This window comes from Electrona antarctica (assembly GCF_951216825.1).
Source record: "Electrona antarctica genome assembly, chromosome: 8".
NCBI lineage: Eukaryota > Metazoa > Chordata > Actinopteri > Myctophiformes > Myctophidae > Electrona > Electrona antarctica.
In genome coordinates, this window is record NC_136789.1 from 41,106,696 (window position 1) to 41,134,169 (window position 27,474).

The following is a 27,474-nucleotide window of genomic DNA, read 5'->3' on the forward strand; positions in this document are numbered from 1 at the left end:
GAGAGAGAGAGAGAGAGAGAGAGAGGATGTAGAGAGAAAGACGAGAGAGAGAGAGAGAGAGAGAGAGGATGTAGAGAGAAAGACAAGCATGACAGTTTAGTTTTTGTAATTATTTCAAAACATTTTCAAAAAACATTTCCACATTTTTCATGGATTCAAAACCAATTCAATGATTTTTTTAGTGAAAATAGCCGATCTACAAGCTCACAACGTGGCGCGAAGCGACACGTTGTGAGCTTGTAGATCAGCTACTTTCACTAGTTTAGTGAGGAATGGATAGAGAGAGAGACAAAGAATAGAGATACAGTCTTATAAGACAGGAGCGTCCGGAATCGCTCAGTGGCGAACAAAAAGGTTGAGCGCTGAATTCCTCCAAAACTTGCTTTTGAAGATTTTTTTTTCTCCGTTCGTACATCCAAACTGAAAAGTCCTATGATTGCATTAAACGACGTTAAACTCACTTTATGCATGCACATACCCTCTATTGGTAATTACTGTTGTAAAGCTTTTAAGTGAGAATCAGTGCACTTTTCTTTTCCACTTGATTGGAGACAGGAGACCATCTAAAGCTACAGAACTCTGTCCTAACCAATGACAAGAAAAAACTACAGAAAATTAACGCCGGGAGACTTAACCCTCTTATTGCTATACCTAATTAACAGTGGATTGATTCTTCAGCCAGCATTTTTCAAATGTTTAATTTGTCATTTTAATGCCAATAGAAAAATCCGCGATATACACACTATATCTCATTCTGACGGGGCAAGACTATAGTATTGGGACAATCAGTCCTGATGGTGGCGGTAACGTCACCATTTTGCCGATTCTGACCAAAAGGAGCGAGTGAACGATGACCACATCCGGTTAGGATCAAAATATCCGGCAGTAGCTTTGCTAGTGTGCCACAATGAAAGATGTCCGGAATGCTAAGCTATCATCGTATTTTTCATAACTAAGTCAAATTAAGCTCTAATCAAGCCCAAAACATCGCATTTTACGCAGCGATGCATGCGCGATCACGCGCGTGCGCGATCGACCGTGCACACGCGGATTTTCGGCCGGTTTTAGGAAGATTACATCGGCCGTTAGCCAAATTAGCTAAAAAATGCTAAATTTTGCGACAATAAGCTCCCGATTATTGGGAATCAATCGATTACGTCAATTACGTCAGTGGCCATAAGGGATTTATTGATTTCATTACGTCAATTACGTCAATGGCCATAAACCAGTTAATACGAAAATGTCTACCATCGCGGAGGAGCTTTAACCCAAGAAGTCCATTTCGGCGGGGAGGAGGAGGCAAACGGATCTTTAACATTAAACCCAGTAAGACCTGATAAACGCATCTATGTCACTTCAGTGTTTAACCACATTAACCATTATTAATAGCATCTGCTATTTTTGAAAAATCGTGAAAATGTGGCGCAATTCTTTGAATATATATTCTTTCCCAGTGAATGTTTTTTTAACTCAAATCATTGCTTCTGGAACAAAATATTTTCAGATGTGGGTCCGGCGGCCAAATGCATATCATTCTAGGGGTCCGTGACATGAAAAAGTTTGAGAAACACTGCTATAGAAACATACGTTTCTTCAGAAAACTGTGGGAAGACATTTGTAGACCCAGGTCCTTAATGGGGCAACAGATCTACACATTCATCCATGAGACGATCCATGAATGGCGCCGTCTGCTTGGCAGCGCTCTCAGACACGCACACACGTTTAGAAACAAACACACTACATACACACGTACACACACAAAGTGACACGGGACGACGAGACAAATGAGGCGTGTCAAAGCAGACGTGGTACACAGAGCACAACGTTTGCGTCCGTCTATATTCCTTAGCGGTGCGTGTTTGTGTCATGTTTCAATTGGATGGTGGTTCTTTCGAGTGCTGGTCTAGCACTTACCCTAGAGCACTGGTTCCCAAACAGTGGGTCGGGACCCATGTGTGGGTCACGGACACATGTTATGGGTCCCTTTATATTTTGTTTTGTACATTTAGTTAGAGAAATAAAAGACAAATCTAAGAAATTCTATACAAGAAGTAGTGAAAATAGCCTATCTACAAGCTCACACCATGGTGCGACTCGTTGTGAGCTTGTTTTTTAAAAACACATCGCATTCTATTACTATCTAGTATAAGGATCGGGTGGCGCAATACTAGCAGGGCCTCTGTGGACATAGCTGAGCTCTACTGTATCGGTAGCAGAAGTCTCGGTAATCGGCGATGCGTGCCGCAGGATCCACAGCAGTGAATGAGAGAGACACATTGGATAATTATTGAGGGGGGTAGAAAAAAGATACAGGGAGGCAGGGAGGGAGAGGGTGACAATAAAAGTAAGGGAGATTCAGAGAGAGATGGCCGAGAGTAATGGCAAAAAATAGCCCCAATTGAGATAAACGCCAAGCTCAAATTAACCCCGGACAGAGATCGAAGGCACTCGCATGCATCGCGGGCCTCCTAATGCCTTCGGCGGCGACAGTCGAGATGGCGACAGAAAATGATATGGCCAAATGCACCAGGGCTGTTGAGCGGGTGGCGGCATCCATGCGGCGAGGAGAGACAATTTACTTCACTTAGCCGTCAGCAACTCAGGGGGATGAATTTACCAGTACAACATTTTACACAGTCACAAATGAAGGGTGCACACACAGCAGGCTGACGGCGGTGGAGATGGAACACACTTCACTTATGGAAGGGTTACAGCACGTGTGGTTATATGCATATAGCGACTTACGGCGTTGTGGGGCCTAATTCCCTCCCTCAGTAGGGCCTACATTTTGAATTCCAGGACCTTTACTTGTAACATTTAGAGTATTTCTAAATTGCAGTATTGTATTGGTACTTTTACTTACAGTTGGAGGCCATCGATATTGTCCTTTTATTTTTGCTGAGGTTTGTGTGATCTGCGCAAAAGGACAGTTAACCCATTTTGGGCGGGAACCCCTTTTGGTGTTTTAAATGTGTTAAATTATGTTATAATTTAGCTATTGAAAAATAGCAGATCTACAAGCTCATAGCTTGTAGGTCTGCTATTTTTGAAAAATCGTGAAAATATTTATTTCAGAAAACTGGAGGATTTAGAAGGATTTTTTAAAATGTTGAGGTCAGGCCTAAATGGGTCAAATGATAAGGGACAATATCGGTGGCACCCAACTGTATACTTAGGTAAAAAATGTGAGTACTTTTCCACCACTGGTTCATTTATTCCAACACTGCAGAAAACCAAGGCCTGGTTTATTGTGTCCCGCAGCACTCCGTCCATGGAGGGCGGAACAGAGACATTGTTGAATACCGGAACGTTTAGAAAATAGCGGGTTTAGCGACGATAGAAAAGACCAAAATACTGTAGGCAAAACATTATGGATTAGGCAACATCGTAGTTTAATGTGTGTTAATGTGGAGGCGGCGAGGAGGCGAGAGAAGGATGCGTTTGCGTGCTGAATTTAAGCAGCATCAATTTCGACAAATTCTGAGATCTTCTGGCTCAGAGGGGGGCCGGGGGAACCCCTGGGGTCCTTGAAGGGGTGTCATGCTATAAATGATTCATAGTTCAGTCAGATAACTCACAAATAGATTGAACAAATATTTAATATAGAATGAGAATACAAGTGTGCATATAATATTTTATCTTGGCGTTCGGCTCTGCTACATTTTCCAGATTTTCTCCCTGCTCGGCACAATTATACAGCCATCATTAAACATTAAGAGCAGGGAGATCGATACACAATAACAAGCCTCCATGGGGAACAGGAATAGCAGAGCCCACCGGTGGAACTGGGGTGGCGGTGGGAGCAAACAGCACATAACAAAACAACAACAACCAGGAACCAAATGCAGAAGGAAGGCAGGAAGAATGCAGTCTTCGGTGAGCTTAAATACCCCGCCACGTCAGCGTATGACTTGTGGGTCTTGCGTAACACTGTATTCGCCCACCTAGTAATGCAACGTATTAACCCCTCGAGTCGTGTCTGACTGAAACTAACTCTGCAAGCTACAGTACGTATCATTTGTGAACCAAATGAAACCTTACAGGTACAGTATGTACAGTATGTACAGTATGTACAGCACCAAATGGAATCCTCACGGGTCCAATTTGGCTCAATTCTCAAGAGTGATAGAAATAGAGATAATGGGTTGGTGCTAGCTCGCCACCATTGGTGTGTGAATGTGGGAAGTGAGGACGCCGGCGTCGACTGTTCGCCGCTTCACCTCCCAATGTATGAATGAATGGACCATTGTAAAGCACTTTGAGCACTTGGACAAGCGCTATAACAATGCAATTCATGTGACCTGAGGTGTGTTTCAACTACATCGATATGGGAGGATGGATGGAGGAAGGACGGATGGATGGAGGGAGGGAGGGAGGATGGATGGACGGACGGAAGGGGGTTACACAAGAGCTCTTACCCAAACAGGCCCCTGAAGCAGCACAGAGGGAGACGAGGGGGGGGAGAGAGACCACATTGACAAGCATGAAAAATAAACCAAACAGCAGCAGCGTCCGTAGTAACACCCACACAGAGAAGTTAAAGGCGCGCGCACACACACACACACACAATTACAATTTAGGCATTTAGCAGACGCTCTTAATCCAGAGCGACATGCAGACTACCACACACACACACACACACACACACACACACACACACACACACACACACACACACACACACACACACACACACACACACACACACACACACACACACACACACACACACACACACACACACACACACACACACACACACACACACACACACACACACGACACTCAGTCATGTTTGTGTCTAAAAAGTCTAAGTGCTGTCTAGCACTTACCCTACCACCTTAGACAGCACTTTTTAGACTTAGATAGCATTTGAAACAGACTTATAGCATGTCATGTAGACAGCACAATAATTGCATTGTATGTAGTCATAGCACTTCATAGTATATATGTACAGCATAGTATAGCATATATGTATAGTTTATATGTATAGTGTCATTATATAGATATGTTCTAGTTACGTTCTTAGCTTACGCATGTTTCTTGAAGAATGCATTTTACATATGTGATGTATTCCCATGTTTTTGTTCTTGCTTAATGTAAGTCGCTCTGGATTAAGAGCGTCTGCTAAATGCCTAAATTGTAAATTGATAAAAGGCATATTTGTCATTTTTGCGTCCTCAACGCTGAGCAAACTGCCACAAATCCAAATCTCACCGACTCACTGCAACATCCGCTTGGGAAAGTCACACGAAGCGATTGATTTTCCCACATCTTGAATGAATTATTGCAATAATTGTGTGTTATGCTGTCTTTATGCCAGTGCCATTTGTCACTTAGTCATTTCAATGAACCCATGTCTAACCAATGACTAGTCTAAACTAAGTATGCACCCCCAATTCACGACAGACAGACAGACAGACAGACAGACAGACAGACAGACAGACAGACAGACAGACAGACAGACAGACAGACAGACAGACAGACAGACAGACAGACAGACAGACAGACCAAAGCCATGTTCAGAGAGCAGTATTTTTGATAACACCATTTCACTGTTTCAGTATTACTGCCCCGCCGGCAGGGGGATTGGGGGAAAGTGACCGTGTAAAACTCTCCATCTCTCTCGTAATAAGTCGAGTGCAGTCGAAGATGGCGTTTTGAGAAAGGCTTTTAATAATGCCACTGAAACTACCCCGAGGAGGGATGTCTAACAAGAACAGTAAAACAAGTTTATAAAGTGCATCTCACAAAGTAAATACATTATATAATATGATATAAAAATGCAGTACTAATTACACTAGAGGGCATTCACAGTGAAGCCTATCCCCAAAAAATGTTTTTTACCTTTATTCATGAACTTCGCTATATAAATACGTATACTTCCTTGACCGGGGTTCCACAGGGGTCTGGACCTGCATGGCCCCTCCTTTTTCTTCCCTTTACAACAAACCATTGTCCATTTTCCCAGAATGCTTTCCTATATTGACCTGCCTAGAGGGGACACCGGGTTCAATAGCCCACTGGCCGACATTAAAAGACCGTCATGATCATTCATGATCACTCTGCAGCAATCTGGGGGACTCTTAAAGGGATTTTTACACATGGGAGCTAAGATGGCGTGATTTTTTTATTTCATCGTTGCATCCCGCTGTCTTTCCACCGGGCCTCGTTAGGCTCATTGTGTCCATGCTTGTGAGAGGAGATGCCACTCGTGACCATGTTAATTACATGTCTAACTGTCAACGCTTGCTCTGGAGTGCTATAAACACACACACACGCGCACACACACACACGCACGCACGCACAATTGCACACACATGTAGATGTATAGATATACTATACTCAGTGGTCTCTCTCTCTCTCTCCCACATTCACATTCATGAACAGGCTCGCTCGCTCTCAACAGCCTTGTGCTGATGATACCCACAGTGATCATACGTTTTCAACTTGCATGGAGGCTGATTGCCTCCTCTGTGTCATAACGTTGTGCGCCATCATCACACGGCGGCCTTCGATCCAACAACACCGGCAAACACATTCCAACGACCGCAGTCCTTTTCCTTTCATCCACTAAATGGCCCCTTTCATGCCTTTCGTTTGTGTTCTTTATTTCGCCATGGAGTGCCATTCGGACACCCCGCAATTAAGTGACAACGATGAACGGCGATGGACGCAGGAAGAGGGATTCAGGTCCATCTGTATTCAGTGGCCCAGGAAGAGGGATTCAGGTCCATCTGTATTCAGTGGAAGAGGGATTCAGGTCCATCTGTATTCAGTGTTCCCTGTATTCCCCTCAGGAAGAGGGATTCAGGTCCATCTGTATTCAGTGGAAGAGGGATTCAGGTCCATCTGTATTCAGTGTTCCCTGTATTCCCCTCAGTGAAGAGGGATTCAGGTCCATCTGTATTCAGTGTTCCCTGTATTCCCCTCAGTGAAGAGGGATTCAGGTCCATCTGTATTCAGTGTTCCCTGTATTCCCCTCAGTGAAGAGGGATTCAGGTCCATCTGTATTCAGTGTTCCCTGTATTCCCCTCAGTGAAGAGGGATTCAGGTCCATCTGTATTCAGTGCGCCGTCTCGTGTTATTGAGATGGAAAACACCAAAAGGCTGAGTGAAGGAGAACATAATGGCCGGCTAGATGAATAAACTTCCACCCACAGTTTTTATACGTCATTTGTCCTTGTGTGTGTGTGTGTGTGTGTGTGTGTGTGTGTGTGTGTGTGTGTGTGTGTGTGGCGAGGGCCCTGTCGCACCGCCTGCGTATGATTTAAAATGTACCGATCGATAAAGAGTGTTAAACTTCTCTCTGAGCTACTGTGTCGTCTGATCCAGTGTGTTGCTCAAGAGCAGCTTGGAGGAGGACAGAGACGGAATCAGTCCTGCGACGTTCATGGTACTTAACTGGACAGTCATCTGCGACACATTTTGGAGGACAAATACGGACGTGGCCACTTTTGTATTAAACTGTGTGTAGAGCGTCATCAAAAAGCCTAAATTGTAAAGAACTTATTGGATACCTTACATTACCTACATTTGAATTATCTGTTTGGCAAGGACTGGCACAGATGCCAAGAAAAAAGCCTTTCTATTCTCCGATGATGACTTTGGCTTCCACTTCATACCAGGGATTTATATGACTATAAAAGTCGGGCAAAGTATAAAAAGACACTTTGCAATAGTCTGCTCCCTTGTCCGTGCCAAATGAATGAATGTGTGCGTGTGCTAGCATGTATGCGTGAATGCACACACAAGGACACGTTTGTGTGACTCTTGCACACAAGCACATCCCATATTGACCAGCCCAGTTGATTTAGCATCCCCAGATTGGAAAGCAATAGACAGAGTCGTTAGGTTATAGTTAGTCTAGACACAAGAGCAGGTGATTTACAGGCAAGTCTATAATGTACTATAAACTCCCTAAAGTCAATCCCACCAATCAGTTTGCTTTTTTTCTTTATTATTATTATAATTTTTCAGCTTACATGGCATGTTGTTTAGACCGATGCAAGGTTTGATGTTTACTTGCTATCCTACTTGATTTGAAGCACTACAGTGTTCTCTTTGCAATCTCTACTTGCGTGACCATTTTACTTGTGGTCCTACCAATGCTTTTGTACTTTTACTCAAGTATATTTTTGAATTCCAGACTTCTACTTACGTAAGTTGTAACAGAGTATTTCTACATTGCAGTATTGATACTTTTACTCAAGTACAAAATGTGAGTACTTTTTCCCACCACTGACGATATGCATGAATAAAGTCTCAGCGGCGGTGAACCCTAACCACAATCAGATACATGAACCAACTGATAAGAACCAGAGCCAAACAGGGCAAAGAAAAGCGCTACCTCCCCCCGTCCCTCCGTCCCCGTCCCTCCGTCCCCGTCCCTCTGTCTCCGTCCCTCCGTCCCTGTCCCTCCGTCCCTCCGTCCCCGTCCCTCCGTCCCTCCGTCCCCGTCCCTCCGTCCCTGTCCCCCCCACACACACTATCGTCCTCTTCTTGCACTATCATGCTGTTGTGTATTGTGTATATAATGGAACAGAGCCTATACTGTGAAGTTGTTCAAACAAAGTTCACCTAACTTTGCTACTACAGGGGAAAACATGCACATGGACATATGATACTATTTTTGAGCCGTGGCCTTTGTTTGCTCTTTTTTGCACCCTCTCTCATTCCATCTATAACCACCATGCGACGCAGGCCTACCTGAAGGGCTTGGGAGGCAGGATGCTGAAGCGAGTCTTCTCCAGCATCTTGCGGATCTTGTTGCGGCCCCCCGACACGGTGTTGGCCTTCATCTTGCGCGTGCTCTTGTGGTCGGTGGGGAACTCCATGTCTCCCGGCAGGTCCGGGATGGAGAAGCGGTTCCCGCCCTTCTTCTCCTGGATCTTGGGGATGTGCGGCCCGCCGTTCTTCTTCTCGTGCACGATGCGGCTCAGGAGCTCCTTGAACACTGGAGTTTGGTTTGGACAGCAGATTTGGTTTTACAATTACAATTTCACAATTAAGGCATTTAGCAGATGCTCTTAAACCCATTTAGGCCCGAGTTAAAAACATTCTCTCTGAAAGAATATATATTCAAAGATTTGCGCCACATTATTACGTTTTTTCTAAAATAGCAGACCTACAAGCTCGTAGCGTGCCAATTTAGCTATTTTTCAATAGCTAAATTATAAAATAATGTTTAAAACACCAAAAGGGGTTCCCGCCCAAAATGGGTTAATCCAGAGGATTAACAGTGGAATATCTATATAATGAAACGCGTATACACTATGAGTGCTATGTCTACATAAAATGCTATCTAAGTTACATAGCATTTGCATACGCCTTCACTGTTTTAAGTGTTAGTCTAGTTTTAGTGAGTCAACTAAATATCGCAAGATTTTAGTCGACTAAATCTACAATTGATTTGGTTGACTAAAATGTATTTTAGCCGGCCTCGACAGTGTCGTAAAGGCTGATTTTACACTTGGTTGGTTGCATTGCGACCAAGAACAACATGACCCACTAGCCCCTCCCTAACATCTTTTTTTATTTGTACGACGAAAATGTAAATATTTTAGTTTTAGTCATGGCTTAGATTTTATTTTATTTCAAAAAAAAGATAGTCGATGGACATTTTTCTACATAGTTTCAGTCGACGTGCGGACATTGCAAGTGGGCCCCCGAACAAATTGGCATAAAATAATCGCCAAGAAGATAATAAGTAGTTGCAGGCCTAAATTCAATGCAGTGTTGTGCATATCCATCGTTTGGGGAAGCAGCTACCAAAGCACCTTTTTTTTACGGAGACAGAAGCCGTGGCCGGTCTCTGACGAGACAGTTCACTCACCAAAGATGTTGGTCTTGACGGTGAGCGAGAGGTGCGTGTTGTTCCGCAGAATGTCCACGGCCTTGGCGTAGGAGATGTTCTCAAAGTTCTGCCCGTTGATCTCCATGATCTGAAAGCATGGATTAACCCATTTACAGTAGGCCTGACGTCGAAATAAAAAAAACGTTCGCTCTGAAAGAATATATATTCAAAGTTTTGTGCCGCATTTTTACGATTTTTAAAAAATAGCAGACCTACAAGCTCATAGCGCGCCACCGAGTGGCGCGCTATGAGCTTGTAGATCTGCTATTTTTCAATAGCTAAAGTATAACATAATGCTTAGTTAAAACACCAAAAGGGGTTCCCGACTTCCCGCCCAAAATGGGTTAAATCTCACGATTGAAACAGTGTGCCCCCACACTAGCGCTGTTTCCTAAACAATTAACACAATATGTAAATTAAATGATGATGTTTTAGTAATATTGTTCCTGCCGCTACATACTGCCAATCAGGTGAAGAAATCACAGACTGATATGAGGCTTTAACGTTTGCTTTAATATGAAATATCCGAGACGATTAGGGTTTATGAGGACGTTTCTGCAAATAATGCTAGTTCGACCACTTGAAATGCTCTAATCTTAAAATAAGCAAAAGTAGCCTATTCTATTCTCAATGTGTCACAGATGCATTGAGGGCTTGTAGAATAGGCTACTTTGGCTTATTCACTTATGCTTAAATAGAAGAAATGCTGGCATTTCCAGAATCCAAATGACTGTAATCAGTCGCGGCGACTTTAATCCATGTGAAAGGGAGAGTCCGACCGGTGCATTCACAACCGAACATGCACAGATCGCACGTCGTTTTGGATCATTTAATATGCACCAGTGTCGGATTCTTTGGGACTGACTGATGTTGTGTGCTATTGCATGCCGTTAAGTCACACTGATACTTTGAGAGTATTGATCAATTCAGTTGATAAGGCGGCGATGACAATAAAAAAGAAGCCACAACAAATGTATGTGTATTGTGTAACTCTAACACAGTATTAGCACCACAGAGACAGTGTAGTATGTCCTCCGCATACATTCATACATAAGATAAGGAAGAATGTAGCAAAAACATCAGAGCAACTAAAATGAATATTGGGACAGCCAACGCACACATTTGAGCATGATTCTTGCTCAAATTTAGAAATGAGATCTCATAGGTGTCTGAATCTAGATTGCGATCTTTTTTCGATTCATTGTGCAGAACAATTTCACATCAACACAAAACCACGGTCCATGATCTCAGGTGAGAATTCCCTTTTCTTTTTTACCTGGTCTCCCCGTTTGAGGCCGGCCTCCGCCGCCTTGCTGCCCTCCTCCACCGACTCCACGAAGATGCCGAAGCCCCTCTCGCTGCCCCCCTGCAGGCTGAAGTAGAGCGGAGACTCCCGGGAGGCCTTCTGCAGCGTGATCTGACGCCACTTGGCCTTGGCCGCGCACGCTATGTTCAGCAGCCGCAGGTGGCCCTTCATTTTCTGACAGATAGAGGGATAGGATGAGAGGTGAGTGAGTGAGTGAGTGAGTCAGTGAGTGAGTGAGTGAGTCCCCCCTAGGAGATTTTCAGCAAAGACATTTGGTGTGAGGGGAAAAAAAGGAGGGAACTCCCCTGAGGGATCCTAGTCAACAAGGTATATAATGGTTTAAGTGGTTAACAGGGCTCTGCTATGACATGACAAATGATGATTAAATGTACTGTAATTAGTAATTGTATGTATGAGCATAACAGCTACTATTCATTTTGTCACGGTGGGTGGTGCTAAGGTGAAAACCAGGTATACTTAATGAACCGGTGGGTGTGGTCACATAAAAACATCATTTTAACACTGTATACTTTTTGAATAGTACATGATGATCATGTTTTAGGGGGTGGGGGGGGGGGGGAAATCATGGCACGTACTCCATCGTTAGGGTTAGGTTTTACAAAAGCTCTGAGTGAACAGGCAGTCCCAGATGGAACCAGGCCACGGACAGACATTCATGTGGCCCGACGCACTATCCGGACAGGTACCGGTGGCGGGCCCCAAAAGTGCAAACCTTACCGAGGCCTCTAGGTGCTTTTCAAAGTCCTCCAGGAAGCGAGTCATGGCGTGGTCACCTTCAAAGTCGTTGAAGTGGTTGTTTACCCACAGCAACACTATCCTCGTCACCTGTGGTGGGCACAAACAAACCTTTAAGGCCTATTCATAGTCCAGTGTTCGCTGAAGAGGTGAAAACTGGAGAGGTGTTTTTTTGGTTAGTAAAAAAACAGAGAGATATGTTGTGCGAGCGGTGACCACCGCACACGACGTCATGTTTTATGTGGTCACCTCATCACCAAACACTGCACTATGCACGCACGCACACGCGCGCGCACACAAACACACGCACGCATGGACAGACAGACAGACAGACAGACAGACAGACAGACAGACAGTCAGACAGAACGCACGCACGCACGCACGCACGCACGCACGCACGCACGCACGCACGCACGCACGCACGCACGCACGCACGCACGCACCCTCAACGGCTCTTCCGTCAAAACTTTTAATTTCCTGTTTCTTCACGGAACACCCTCGGTCTACACCGCCTCTGTGTTAGAGAAAAAGGGGCCGACATTCATAATGGTTTACGACTGAGATAATTTCGTCGTGTCGAACTTTCACTGTACAAACTGCCCCCCCCCCCCCCCCCCCCTGCTTCTGCTTCATGGTTAATTGGTCAACTGTTTTATTCTGCGGCGTGGGTTCCCTGCGACGGCCCTTTCCGCCAGTCTGCTCAGTAATGTGTTGGAAGCAGCGGGGGAGCCAAATAATGAGCAGAAGATACAGTAAACACTATAAAATAAAGCCAGCGGTCGTGATCACAACTCGTTTGACGGAGGTCTAGAGAATATTTCAGACATGGGTTCTGCTTTAACCAGGTGAGTCCTAGTGTCCCTATTCTGGGGTGAACATTAGGCCAAAACAGCAGCTATATACTGTACATTCAGGAGATTTGGTGAGGGGGGACGAATAGCATAGATTCCTGAGTGACTCCGGTCAATGGAATATATCGATCTTAAGTGGTTGAGCTGAAAGCATTGGAAACAGTGACCTCTTAACAATATCTTCTATTTTTTTTTAAAGTTATGGTCAATAAAGAAACCAACCACCAGAGCATCCCGGAATGCTCGTCGACAAAAATAAATCTCCTTTCACGCCATCTCTCTCTCTCTCTCTCTCTCTCTCTCTCTCTCTCTCTCTCTCTCTCTCCTCTCTCTCTCTCTCTCTCTCTCTCTCTCTCTCTCTCTCTCTCTCTCTCTCTCTCTCTCCTCTCTCTCTCTCTCTCTCTCTCTCTCTCTCTCTCTCTCTCTCCTCTCTCTCTCTCTCTCTCTCTCTCTCTCTCTCTCTCTCTCTCTCTCTCTCTCTCTCTCTCTCTCTCTCTCTCTCCTCTCTCTCTCTCTCCTCTCTCTCTCTCTCTCTCTCTCTCTCTCTCTCTCTCTCTCTCTCTCTCTCTCTCTCTCTCTCTCACACACAGCAGGGCAGGAGATTAAAGGGCCAGATGACTGCCTCATAAAGACTATTGACAACACAAGGACTAATCTTATGGTAAATCACTTATGGACGATGGGAGTGTCAGGACCCCGGGACAAATCGCTACCGGTCCCCGGGACAGCTGAGCTTGCTGAACTGCGTATTGATCGCCAGAGGCACGTGCACACACACCCACACCCACACACCCACACCCACACACACGCACACACATGACATTTCCACGGAGACGCGTAAACACAAGATAATGACACACGAGCCAATGAGCGCACAAAGAGAAGAGTATAAACCTGCCGGCACACAAATAAAACACTTATATAGCGGTACATTATTCCCCCATGGAGTGTGTGTGTGTGTGTGCGTGTGCGTGTGTGTAACCTTTATTTTGTACTTTAGCTGTTGAAAAATAGCAAGATATACAAGCTTGTTGGAGCAAATCTTGCAAATCTTTGAATATATATATTCTTTCATAGCAAACATTTTTAACTCATATCTTTGCTTCTGAGGGGTCCCTGTGTGTGTGAGTCACACACACACACACACACACACACACACACACACACACACACGCGCGCGCACACGCACGCGCACACGCGAACGCAAACGTACCGTGTCTCGGAGGCTGTCGACCTTGAACCAGTCCAGCAGCTTGGTGCCGACGTCCATGGGGTTGGACAGGAAGGTGCGGTACGTCAACAGGAAGTCCTCGATGTAGGTGGGGTCCACCACCGACGGCTCCTCCACCAGGTGCATGATCAAGCGCTCCGGCGTGCCCTGACACATTTTAACCATGTGTTTATGTCCACACAAAGGAGATTCATACCAGGACACAAATATTATAGGTGCAGTAGTTACATTTACAGAATCATGGCATTTTCAAGGTACAACAGGCATGTCACTCAGTAACTCTATGGGTATAAGTGACAGCTGCCAATTATAGCGGAGACACTACAATACTTTGCCAGCCTTTTTGCCTCCTTCTTGGGCATCCCAAGTTGTTGGAACCCTCTAACAGCCAGTCTGTGGGTATGCCCTCGGCTGCCGAATCTAAAGACAAATAGTCTGCACCTATAGCCCAGCTCTGAGATGGTATGTAGAAGTGGTTGGTATTTAATGACCGTGGTTATAAAGTCTTCCTCTAGAGGCTGTGGTCCAAAGGTGCAGTATCATTAATACAGACACTTCTCTGGACTCTTCATCAACCACAACAATATCTGGTGAATTAGCTGTCAGAGATGTAAAGGTGTCTGGGTTATCACAGAGTTGGAACGTGGATGGAATGACACAGGAATGTTTGTACATTCTCACTGAGGATGCATGATATTTTGTCCTTTGCGAGTTCCACTAGAGTTCCACTATTCTATCATGGTGTAGGCGCGCGCACACGCACGCAAACGCACATGCACACGCACACACACGCACGCACCCGCACACACCACAACAGAATCATGAACACATGCACTAACAGGCATGCTCGCACACGCACTTGAATAATTTATGTCATCATTAATCATAAAAGTGACAAGGACATAAACTGCAAAGTGGCACATATTGAGCGGAGCTGTCAGTCAAAGGTGCCTGTTCACACAATCACAAACAAAGTGCGCACGCGTGCATGCATGCACACACGCACACACGCACACACACACACACACACAGTTTATATTCATATACTGTACTCACTCAGTAAGCTTTCGCTGCTCACATATCAAATATGAAATATTATTTTAAAGCCTCGCTATGCAACCATTTTGAACAGGATCAATGCCGGACATTTACGGTGGATATATCATACAGACTAGACATCGACATCACTGCTGGACGTTGAGCGCACGTACGTGCAACAGCACGCAGCTCACACAGACATAGGAAACGGGTCGCCTGACGAGGAACAGAAACTAGAAGGGGTCAGACTCTCTGTTCCTTTCTGACGCAGAGAGAGAGAGAGAGCGAAACGGGGCCAAACAGAAGTGGAAACTCTACTGTATCACTCGTGAATTGACTCGTTATCTCTCCGTGCGAGGAGAGGTTTTTGGAGGAGCAAACACGAGGAGCATACAGCCGGGGTTGGAATCGTTGAGGGGCCATTATCCGATCGATATCTGGCCCGCCTCTGGAGGCTCGGAGGTGGATCAAAGGGCTTGGGAGCGTATATGAAACGGTGTAGTGTACAAGCGGAGGCACAGACAAACACTAATGGTGCTAACGTTGCCAAGCTTAGAATGATCAATACGGAAGACGCTTGCGCAAAGGCATCGACGTTCCCGTGAGCGACAGTCGAGGGCACGCCGACTTTACCGTTAGGGTAAATGTTGAACCGATTCCCATGTGATTATTTTTGTATGTAGGAATGCAAAAATCACAGGTCGATTGTGGCAATTAAAAAAAGGTTGAATTGGTCAGAGGTGTTGTTAATTCAAGCCAATCTATTGATCTAGGATTACTTTAACCTTGGATCTTCACCAGGTTCCCAGTGGGCAAGTGAAAGTCTGTGTTCTGGTTTGATGTGTCTATAAAACAACTCCGTCTCATTCTTCCAACCGGGTGTTGCTATTTTGAATAATTAATGAATCCTTGCAATACTGAGTCAATATGCGTACACATCAAATATAAATGAATTAACAACTCCAGTTACCCCCAAAAAAGTGTATTAAACATAAAACCTTTTGATCCAACTCGGATCTTCGTCAGATTAACTTCTGTAGTAACTTCTGTATTATAGAATTTAAAATATTTGGTATTTTGATCAACGTTTGCAGGTTATCTCTCCTAATGGTAGCGACATCAACACAACATGGAATTGTGGACAAAATGTTACCCAACGATAACAGAATATTCTTTCGTTTTGGCTCTGCGAGGCTAGAAATCTCATCAAATGGTGGTCTGTGACTCAAACGCCAAATGAATAGTGGGCCTTGATATGAAAACTCACACCAACATGTAAACTGAGCGGTGCAGTGTGTGTGTGAGTGTGACTGCGTGTGTGTGTGTGTGTGTGTGTGTGTGCTGCCTAAACAGAAATACATACAGTACAGGGACATACTACATAGAGACATACGCTGCTCAACAGTGCCACTTGTCTTTAGGTCAGTTGGCACCGCTCAAAAAGGTTGAAAACAACTGGACTATGGTAAAAACCAGCCAGCCCGGCTGGCGGCCATTCTCCCTCGTCCCTCACCTTGATGACGATGTGTCCCTTCCTCGTGCCACTGCGGTCCAGCTCGCGGTGCTCCTTCACCATGACGATCTCTCCCTCCTCCTCCTCCTTGTGCGTGTTCTTCTCCACGTGGTTGAGGATGCGCCAGTAGTCCTCCTGGGCCACGCACACAAACTGGTCCAGAACGACATGAGGACAACGCGTCAACTTGTGGTACAGCAGAAGGCTGCTCCGCACCACGACGGGGTACTCACACAGGAACACGGACGAGCGGGGGGGTAGAGGCATTAGTCATGGGGGTTCAGTTGGTACTAGGGACTATTTAAGCTAAACGCCAAGCACCCGGACGGCCTGCGAATAACCCCCCACCTCACGTACCCAGATGCCGCCTGGGTCGCCGACACGTGAGCATACCTACAATTTAGAGCTATACGCTTATTCGTCACATGCTACCATGCCAAGTTAAGAGCCACGGTGACCTTCTCTCTCTGCTACTTCGCGGAGCGGTTCCTCGTTATGCTTTCCTCAAACGAGTCAACAACTTCTTTATTTGCTTCTTAGGCAACAAGGCTCTGTTATCTTCCTGTATGACGCGGATAGAAAATGAAGCGTGCGATGGAGGGGGGAACTGGTCAGGTCAGTGACTGAGGGGGTTGTAACTAAACTAAGCCTCACCTCCCAGTTCTATATTAGGAGGACTGCATGGCTTCCTCTTAGCCTGCGTCTCAGACCGTGACAGAGACCAGGTCATATCAAACACATCTCAGGAAGCAATATAGGTCAGTTGACACTTATAATTGTGGTGGCTCTATAGTCTAGAATGTAATGTGCCACTGATAAACTAAAAGAGCAGTGCAATTACATAGATATGGCCAGTGAATACTGTATGTGGTCCTAATTGTTGATAGTGCTTAGCAATTGCAAGCAAACCATTAGACGTAACCCAACGTTGAAAACATACTGAAATTTTGAAATACTCCATTATGGTAAAGTACCTCAAAATTGTACTACAGTACTTACAGTTGGAGGCCATCGATATTGTCCTTTTCTTTTTGCTGAGGTTTGCGTGATCTGCGCAAAAGGACAGTTAACCCATTTTGGGCGGGAACCCCTTTTGGTGTTTTAAACATTATGTTATAATTTAGCTATTGAAAAATAGCAGATCTACAAGCTCATAGCGCGCCACCGAGTGGCGCGCTACGAGCTTGTAGGTATGCTATTTTTGAAAAATCGTGAAAATATTTATTTCAGAAAACTGGAGGATTTAGAAGGATTTTTTTTTAAATGTTGAGGTCAGGCCTAAATGGGTCAAATGATAAGGGACAATATCGGTGGCACCCAACTGTAAGTAAATGTACTTGGTTACTGTGTCCACCACAGCTCTCACCTGGCAGTCGTCTCCCTTGGTGCGCACCTCTCCGCTCATGAACTGTTTGTCGAGCGTGGGCGAGATGCCGAAGCTGTTGCCCATGCACAGGGTCTCCACGCGGCCGTCCGCATGGCCCATCTCCACCGCACCGTTCAGGATCACGTACCACAGGTCCAGCTGAGAGAGACCAGGAAGAATCAGCAAGCGCCCCATAGTTGTACCATCATGGTGCAGGATGCTCGCCCAAAGGGTCGCTTGTTTTTCGTGAAAATAAGATTTAAATGTATACTAGGCAAGTCTGTGTGGTTTTGTTTCGTTGCTTTCTCATGAATCAAAGGCTGATCATTCTAACGTGCAAACATAACAGCACTTGAGGATAGGACAAAATAAATACCCAATAATATAATTAGGAGAAACTAGCAGGCAAAGAAGAAAACAACCAAATGATTGATTATACATATCGAACAAAACAGTATTTAGGGGCATTTAACTTTGCATAGAATTTAGGCAATTCATCACGAGGAACCGGGAACACAGAATAACTCTTCTTACTCTTAGTTGTCTCCACCAGGCCGAAGGCATGGGGAGAGACGAGAGAGTATGTTTTGCACTCCGTCCGTGTGTGTGTGTGTGTGTGTGTGTGTGTGTGTGTGTGTGTGTGTGTGTGTGTGTGTGTGTGTGTGTGTGTGTGTGTGTGTTTGTGTGAGAGTCCGTCCGTCCGTCCGTCCGTCTGTTACCAGCTAATCTCCGGCACCGTTAACCCGGTCGATGCCAAATTTTGGACACACACTCCCTGTCCGATATTTCATATTCCATCCTAATTGGCTAACATTGGCTCAATGTTTGCAGGATTGGCCCGTTTTGAACAAAAAGCCTCAAATTATAAACGCAGCGTGCAATTTACGTTAAATCTTTCACAGACTTTCCTACTAGGATGATGAATATATCCCACCCTTTTCACATTGGCCTGATATAGCGCCACCAACAGGTGGATTTTTGCAAAAACCCATTTTTGGAATAAAATGCCTCAAATCATCCAATTGCCATCCAAGGCGTAAGAAGAAATGGCAGCCTTTTCACATTGGCCTATTATAGCGCCACCAGGAGGCCACAACCTGCCCTGCCCCTGGTGGAGACCTGTGACCCGAGGGGCACTTTATCTAGTTTGGGTCTGCGACGCTAGGAAGTGGCTTCAACCACCATGGAATGAGTCATCAAACAGGATGGACATTTTTATGAACTGAAAAGTGGAAGTTTCTCTGACAAGACAGAGAAGGACTCCGCTCCCGCAATTACATGAAATGAGTGTACAGTAAGTTTGTACAGTAATTGCTCATGCATTCACTCCGACCACAAAAGCATGTACTGAAATCTTTAATTTCTCATTTATGGCTGGATATCGAACGTCTACATTTTGTACAGCAGCTCCCAAGAGCTGTAATGGTTTATGCACTGTAGTGGAATCATGATGACATGAAACTACTGCACACTTTGTTTTATTAATTCTTTGACACTTGGTAGATACACTGTAATGTTTCTTGTGGCTCTCTGGACACTGCTGCAGTGGAACGGGCCCCCGTAAAATAAACAGTAGCAAGTCAATAAAACAGGTACCGAGCATTAATCCCCCCTCACAAAAAAACCCAAATATATATTTATATATGCAGTATTTCCGACAGGCAGCGGGCGTTCTGTGAGCGTAATGTGAGCTATGAGCATGCTGTCATCATAGAGAGGGGGGAAATACAACTCTAGCAGCATGCAGTGCAGCCGTAACATAACATATAATCATTCCAGCGGAGTGGCTATGAGGCAACAGGGGAGAATGAATGAATGAGGGTCCAGTGGCCCCATAATTCAAACTGCTCCCACCTCGCCCCTCCACTTTCGTTCTCATTCTCTCTCTCTCTGTCTCTCTCTCTCATCTTCTTTTCTCCTTAGTCTCTCTCTCTCTCACTCCATCTCGCTGATCACAGTCGCTTTCCTCTCAGCCAAGCGTCTATGCCGACTTATCACTCACTCCCTCGTGCTCTCTCTCTCTCTCTCTCTCCCACCCTTTGTCTCCATGTCTCTCAGTCCATTGTAGTGTTTTCTTCTCTTATTCCAATTAATCCCCTCCCCCTTGTTCTATATCAGCCTCTCTCTCTCTGACCTTCAACATGAGCCCATAGAGAGCCAAGCATCTCGGAGGAGAGCTGTCCATCAACTGACACACACACACACAGGCACACACACACACAGGCACACACACACACACTCACACTCACACACACACACACACACACACACACACACACACACACACACACACACACACACACACACACACACACACACCTGTGAATGTCCCTACCTCCTGTTTGTGGTGAAGCATGACGGTGTGAGCCTGCTCCACCACCTCGAACACCATGACGCTGCACAGCTCCCTCCGCACCGACATGGTCATGTTGGCGAAGGCCGGCAGCTGGTGCATGAACTCCAACAGCTGCTCTGTTAGAGGCCGAGACACAGACACAGAGGACGGAGTCAGACGACCATTCACAATTTACGATTTTACTATTTTTCAAAAAATAGCAGATCTACAAGCTCGTAGCGCGCTACGAGCTTGTAGATCTGCTATTTTTCAATAGCTAAAGTATAACATAATACTTAAAACACCAAAAGGGGTTCCCGCTCTCTGGGATAAACCCAGAATGGGTGTTCTAACCATTCTGGACGGGAACCCCTCTTGGGGTTCTGTACAGTATGTACAGTATTCAAAAATGTAAAAAAAGAATATATATATGCTGCTATATAAATATTCAGAAAACGTAGGTCAGGATTTAGAAGCGTTTTTAGAATCGGCCTCAGTCCAAAATGGGCTAATCCAGAGCGATTTACAGTAAGCAAGAACAACACATGGTAATACATCAAATGCATAGAAATAGTCATCAAGAATCATAAGCAAGCTAAGAACCTAATATCTGTCTAACAGTAGCATATCTGTACAGTGAAGCTATGAGTATACACTATAGAGAGCTACAGTATGTCTACATACAGTTGGGGGCCACCGATATTGTCCCTTATCATTTGACCCATTTAGGCCTGACCTCAAAATTAAAAAAAAAATCTTCTAAATCCTCCAGTTTTCTGAAATAAATATTTTCACGATTTAAAAAAAATAGCAGACCTACAAGCTCGTAGCGCGCCACCGAGTGGCGCGCTACTACGCTATGAGCTTGTAGATCTGCTATTTTTCAATAGCTAAATTATAACACCAAAAGGGGTTCCCGCCCAAAATGGGTTAACTGTCCTTTTGCGCAGATCACGCAAAACTCAGCAAAAAGAAAAGGACAATATCGATGGCCTCCAACTGTAATATGCTATCTAAATGATATAATTTGAGCCTCGGCATACGTCTGTAAGGTCGTCGAGGCTAGTGCAAGTGCTAAAGGGCTAAGATGGGGTCTGAAGAGGTGATTTTCAGACAGAAAGAGAGAAAGTCGGAGAGACAAACAGAGAATGAGACAAAGACAGAAAGACAGAGACACACACAGAAAGAGAAAGACAAACAGAGAGACACGCAGAAAGACAGAGGAAGTAGTGAGAGAAACAGACAAATAGGGAAGCGGGAGAGAGAGAGGAAAGGGTCGATGAAAGTGACAGATGAAAGGGGAAGGGATATTGACCTAACAGTTAGACGTGCGTAATGGAATCAGAAAGATCATATTTCAAAGTGTCTGTTCGCCTACTCGGACCCCAAATAATAGCTAATCTAACGCCACAAAATCCTCTTATTCAAACTGTTACCGCGACAACTTTACCGGTCCGAGTTGGAGCAATAAGCAAGCCGGTACACACAGCGAGTTAAACGAGACACTATGGAGATTTTGGTAGGTAGATATATCGGGGGTCATGACACCTAAGCTGAGCTAGGAAGAAGCTCTCTATCTCTCTTCACCTTCCTCTCATTATCTCCGTCCATCGCCTCTCCATCCTTCCTCCCTGCGGTGGCCAAGAATGGTGTGATCTGCCTCCCGTCTACAGTAAGAGTACAAACCTGAACACCCCTGGTTCCCTTCTCGGACTCGAAAAGGCTTTCTTCACAGGGCATTCACGTCTGTGCCGTTCATTCACTTCGGTGCTGTATGAGCCACCAAAGCTGCTATTTTGTTACAAATTTTACTCGCGTTGGGCGATCAATGCTGATATGTTATTACAACCAAAAATCACCCGACCGTCCTATGAGCCACAAAGGCTGATATGTTGTTGCAAAAAGCAAAAAGAAAGCCACCCGCCAAAGTGTTCGCGGGGGCTTCAGAAACGTACTCGGCAAATGGAAAATCGACCCCGCATTCGGCGCTTGGCTGGTGTTAATTTCAGACGACGCTTCTTCTTGACCTCTCTTTGATTTATCTCTCTTTCGCATACCGGAATCATAGTGATCGGTGTAGCATTCCGAAATTATTCAATGAATAAATGATGTTTCTTTGTTTGAGCCCGATTGCTTTGTGCTGATGTGATCCCAGTACATTCCGCCCGCCCGCCCGCCCGCCCGCCCGCCCGCACAATGCGTCGCGATGTGACGCATTGTGTGCTTGTAGATCTGCTGTCTGATATGACTAAAACTTAACGGATATTATTCAAAAGACTATGACTAAAACTAAATCCTAATTTGCTGTCAAAATCAAGCACTGGCCAGAGGGACGGAGAGAGACACCCAGACAAAAGCATACCCTACTGTACCTATGTCATCGTCGTTGCGGCCTTGCGGGTCTTTCTCTACATAACTATGTCGTCGCCATTGCGGCCTTGCGGGTCTTTCTCTACATACCTATGTCATCGTCGTTGCGGCCTTGCGGGTCTTTCTCTACATACCTATGTCATCGTCGTTGCGGCCTTGCGGGTCTTTCTCTACATACCTATGTCATCGTCGTTGCGGCCTTGCGGGTCTTTCTCTACATACCTATGTCATCGTCGTTGCGGCCTTGCGGGTCTTTCTCTACATACCTATGTCATCGTCGTTGCGGTCTTGCGGGTCTTTCTCCAGACACTCTCGGACGAGGTCTCTGCCCAGCAGCGTGTCCGAGGCTCTCTCCAGGTCCTCGTCTTCCTCCTCCTCTTCCTCGCTGTCCACGGGGGCCTCGGGCAGCCCCGACAGGTCCACGTCTCCTAGGTCGCTCTCTGTAGCCTGGTGGGGCGGTGGGGGGGGTACAGACGATGGTTAAGAGGGCGAGGAAACAATTCATGGGTTTGTTCGATTCAATGTCATCGTTCTCTAAGGCAGGGAAAGAAGACTCACAGTCTCACGCACACACAGAAGTGTGCACTGAAATGGGAAAAAGAATAGGTAGAAAGCAGGCCTCCGAGCAAGCATAGAAGAAAATGTTTCACTTCCAGGAAAGGTGCCAAAAAAGGTGCCAATAAAGTACAAAAAAACATCCATAAAGCCTCAGAAATGACACACATTGTGAGTTACACAATATGTGTCATTTCCGAGACTTTAAGGACACACAACAAGGCCAGTATGTGGCTGGCTGGCAATGATGGCACAGAATGACAAGGACGACATCCGTAAGGGGACATTCTGTAGGACAGATCCCTGCGTTGGATTCAAGGACGACATCCGTAAGGGGACATTCTGTAGGACAGATCCCTGCGTTGGATTCAGTGGTGGAAAGTAACTACTGTAAGTACATTTACTTAAGTACTGTACTTGGTATTTGTACTTTACTTGAGTATTTCCAGTTTATAGGCTACTTTTACTTCAACTCCACTACATCTCAGAGGCAAATATTGCACTTTTACTACACTACATTTATTTGAAAACCTGAGTTACTAGTTACTTTGATTGTTATTACAAAACATACATTCACTTCAGACTCATTTCGTCCATTTGAAAATAGCCGAACTACAAGCTCACAATATGTCGCGATGTGACGCATTGTGAGCTTGTAGATCGGCTATTTTCAAAATATTTGTATACATTTGAAAACTCGAAATGGGACATTCGGCATTACGAGTACTTTCTACTTTTGGTACTTTAAGTACATTTTGAGGCCAATACTTTTGTACTTTTACTCAAGTACATTGTGAATTCCAGACTTTTTCTTTCTACATTGCCATATTGATACTTTTACTGAAACAATGTAGTAGTTTTTCCACCAGTGCAGACCACAGCGTTGGATTCCACTAGCATGTGAGCAAGAGCGTCAAATATTCAACACTATCTTGAGCCTTATTATTTTTACACTCCCTATCCTATACAATGGTAGCGCTTGCCAAAAAATAACTAAATAAATCAAACTTTACAGTTGAAATAAATCATCCTCGAGTCGGGGGAAAGGGAATAAGAAAGCCCCATCTCATTTCAAAAGTGATACATAAACAAATAAAAAATAAATAAAACCTCTGCCAACCTACATGGATAGAACTATCTGATTTCCCCACCTCCTCCCAGCATCAATGTCATCGAAAACAAAACGGTGCAATAACCTCAGAGCAGACACCTGTGTCAAGAAATCCCACCAAGCCAATTCTCCGTTCAAAACAATACAAACGACGACCCAATTTTGAGCACGTCAGTATCCTGTCCACTACTGAATCAACACAATGGCCAGTCCTTCCTCATGCCTTTTCCCTCCTCATTTGAACTTGCACGTGGGCATTGACCATTGGAATTATGCAGGAAGTGAGGAGGCCGATTCTTCACTTTCTCCAAATTGAATCCGTTCATTAGTATTTTTGCCACGGGCTATGGGATCTGTAGTCGCTGCCGAGGCCCCCGCAGGCTATCGAATCTGTAGTCACGGTCCCATAGCCTGGACGGACGGCGGGTGGAAATGTGGGTATGTTCTACGAATTATCGAAATAGCTCGTAAATCGCCTATATTTGCTATTTGTCGTGCCACAGAGGCTACGTGGCATTACATCTTTCTGTGATAATTCATATGGCTCCTATATTTGCGTCCGTTTGGCAGCCAGATGGTGGCCGTGGCGCCAGGGGGGCCTCGGAGGCTCTCACATCAGCCAGGGAAGTGAACCCTCAACCCAGGAGGAGAGAGAGAGGAGCAGCTCTCCCCGTGGATGGAACAGACCATCTGCCCGCTCTTCTACGGCAGTGCATGGTTTTCAAATCTATTTCATGTAAAGGTCCATTATTTATTCACCATTTGATGAGATTTAGCCTCGCAGACCCACAGCGAAAGAATGTTGTGTTGTCGGTTGGATTTCGTTCACAATTCCATGCTGAATTGATGTTGGTACCATAGGAGAGATAACTGGCAGACGTTGATCAAAATTATAATTATTTGACATACTCTAATTGTGTAGACTACTTGTAAATTAAGTAGCCTAATGCAGGTGTTTAAAATAACTCTTGAAGAGCGTAAAATGAAACCACTCTTACAAACTCTCCGTCATTTAGCTGTGGACCACCTGGAACCCCCTCAAGGACAACTGGTGGTCCCCGGACCACTGGTTGAGAACCACTGTTCTAGAACGGGCCAGAGACCAAAAAAATGGCTTCCCCCTGGTCCGGCACCAAGGAGAATTTCACCATGTTTTATTCATTTCAGTGTGTTAGTTTTATCAAGAGTGTGTGTGGGTGGGGGTAGAAAAAGAGCCCATCATCGCCATATGCTGGCTTTGTTGTATTTGCTGAGGAAGCAGCAGGAAAATATGGGTTGAGGGCAAAACCTCCTGAAAGTTTATTTTATTTTTATGAGGGCAGAGGCGACCACAAGGACCAGCAGGAGACAACTGCATGCTATTTTTGACTAATGTCATCCATCCATCCATCCATCCATCCACCCACACACCCATCCATCCATCCATCCATCCATCCACCCATCCACCCATCCATCCATCCATCCATCCATCCACCCACCCATCCATCCATCCATCCCCTCCAAATACTAGACTAGCACAGGGGTTCTCAATGTTTCCATGGCCAGGAGCCGCTAATAGCCAAAGCCTGGGGCGACAGATGGTTGGAGGCAAAGGTTGGTCTCCCTGTTCTTCAGACCATAGTGCCATGTTGAAGCAGACGCTTCAAATAACTCCCATTCTGGGTTTGGCCATTTTAATGTCAAAATGCATCGCAAGTTGGCTTGCTATGGCTGTCACCGTCGTACAGTACACCGACGCGGTATAACAAAATCAACGTGAATATAATGTAACCCAACATGGTAATGTGTGCAGACAATTTCTTTTGGGGCAAGATCTTAGAATTTGACAGGAACCACAGACGCAAAGGCCAAATTAAGCTATAGCACAGGGCATTCATGAATGGGATTGGACAAGCTATTACGACAAGCCGCTATGTCTGGCCCTTGGATGACTGCCTTAAAAACGGACAAGCCGCTCCATTCCACTGCGAGTCCATCCACTCACCATTTAATGAATGAGACTGGACAGGCCAGAATTGAATCCGTCCTTCCCGAAATAAACTCTGGTGTCTCCGGGTTTTTTTTTCTTCTTCCCCCCCCCCCCCCCCCCCCCCCCCCCCGTTTTCATCCTTCAGCTAATGGCTTTTTATTGTGTTAACACACACACACACACACACACACACACACACACACACACACACACACACACACACACACACACACACACACACACACACACACACACACACACACACACACAGATGCATGAAGTGACAGTGATGATGTAATGATGCAATGAATTTGGGACCATGCACACAAGATAGGATCTTTTTGTGAAAAGGAGCCTGACGTGCATAAGGACTCCATCCAAGGACAAAGAGAAAACACACATGTATCCACTTCCACAGTACTTTTACTTCTACTCCACTACAGTTGGGTGCCACCGATATTGTCCCTTATCATTTGACCCATTTAGGCCTGACCTCAAAATTTAAAAAAATCTGAAATAAATATTTTCACGATTTTTCAAAAATAGCAGACCTACAAGCTCGTAGTGCTCCACTCGGTGGCGCGCTATGAGCTTGTAGATCTGCTATTTTTCAATAGCTAAATTATAACACCAAATGGGGTTCCCGCCCAAAATGGGTTAACTGTCCTTTTGCGCAGATCACGCAAACCTCAGCAAAAAGAAAAGGACAATATCAATGGCCTCCAACTGTACATCTCAGAGGCAAATATTGTACTTACTCCTTACACTACATTTATTTGAAAACTTTAGTTACTTTAGTTAGAGAGAGTTACTAGTTACTTTGTAGATTTGTATTATTATTATTACAAGACACATTAACCACTACATTAACCACTTCAGCTCTATAAACATTTTGATCATTTGAAAATAGCCGATCTACAATCTCTCTACAAGCATCTACATTCTACAAGCTCTCTACAAGCATCTACATTCTACAAGCTCTCTACAAGCATCTACATTCTACAAGCTCTCTACAAGCATCTACATTCTACAAGCTCTCTACAAGCATCTACATTCTACAAGTATTAGGATTGAGAGAGATTCTCTGGAGAATATTCTACTCTTTCTTCTCTTCATTTCCCTCCATCTCTTTGTCCTCTTTTCAACCCTTGCTTGGGTTTCACCTCTCCTTCTATTATAATATGTGTCCTACTATCTTTCACTATGACTCTCTTTCT

The 27,474-nt window shown here is 45.0% G+C and overlaps 1 protein-coding gene across 1 annotated transcript in view; it reads right to left on the bottom strand.

The window, feature by feature from the left end:
• LOC306928769 (rap guanine nucleotide exchange factor 6-like) overlaps positions 1–27,474 on the bottom strand; it is a gene marked incomplete at its 5' end in the record, with an annotated part of 97,359 nt that overhangs the window by 47,457 nt on the left and 22,428 nt on the right. Inside the window, 9 exons of the mRNA XM_079509041.1 lie at positions 8,710–8,956; positions 9,836–9,944; positions 11,133–11,336; positions 11,901–12,008; positions 13,983–14,147; positions 16,552–16,704; positions 17,918–18,076; positions 20,253–20,389; positions 22,889–23,069. Coding sequence (XP_079365167.1) covers positions 8,710–8,956; positions 9,836–9,944; positions 11,133–11,336; positions 11,901–12,008; positions 13,983–14,147; positions 16,552–16,704; positions 17,918–18,076; positions 20,253–20,389; positions 22,889–23,069 — 1,463 coding nt within the window. The remainder of the gene's footprint in view (positions 1–8,709; positions 8,957–9,835; positions 9,945–11,132; positions 11,337–11,900; positions 12,009–13,982; positions 14,148–16,551; positions 16,705–17,917; positions 18,077–20,252; positions 20,390–22,888; positions 23,070–27,474) is intronic.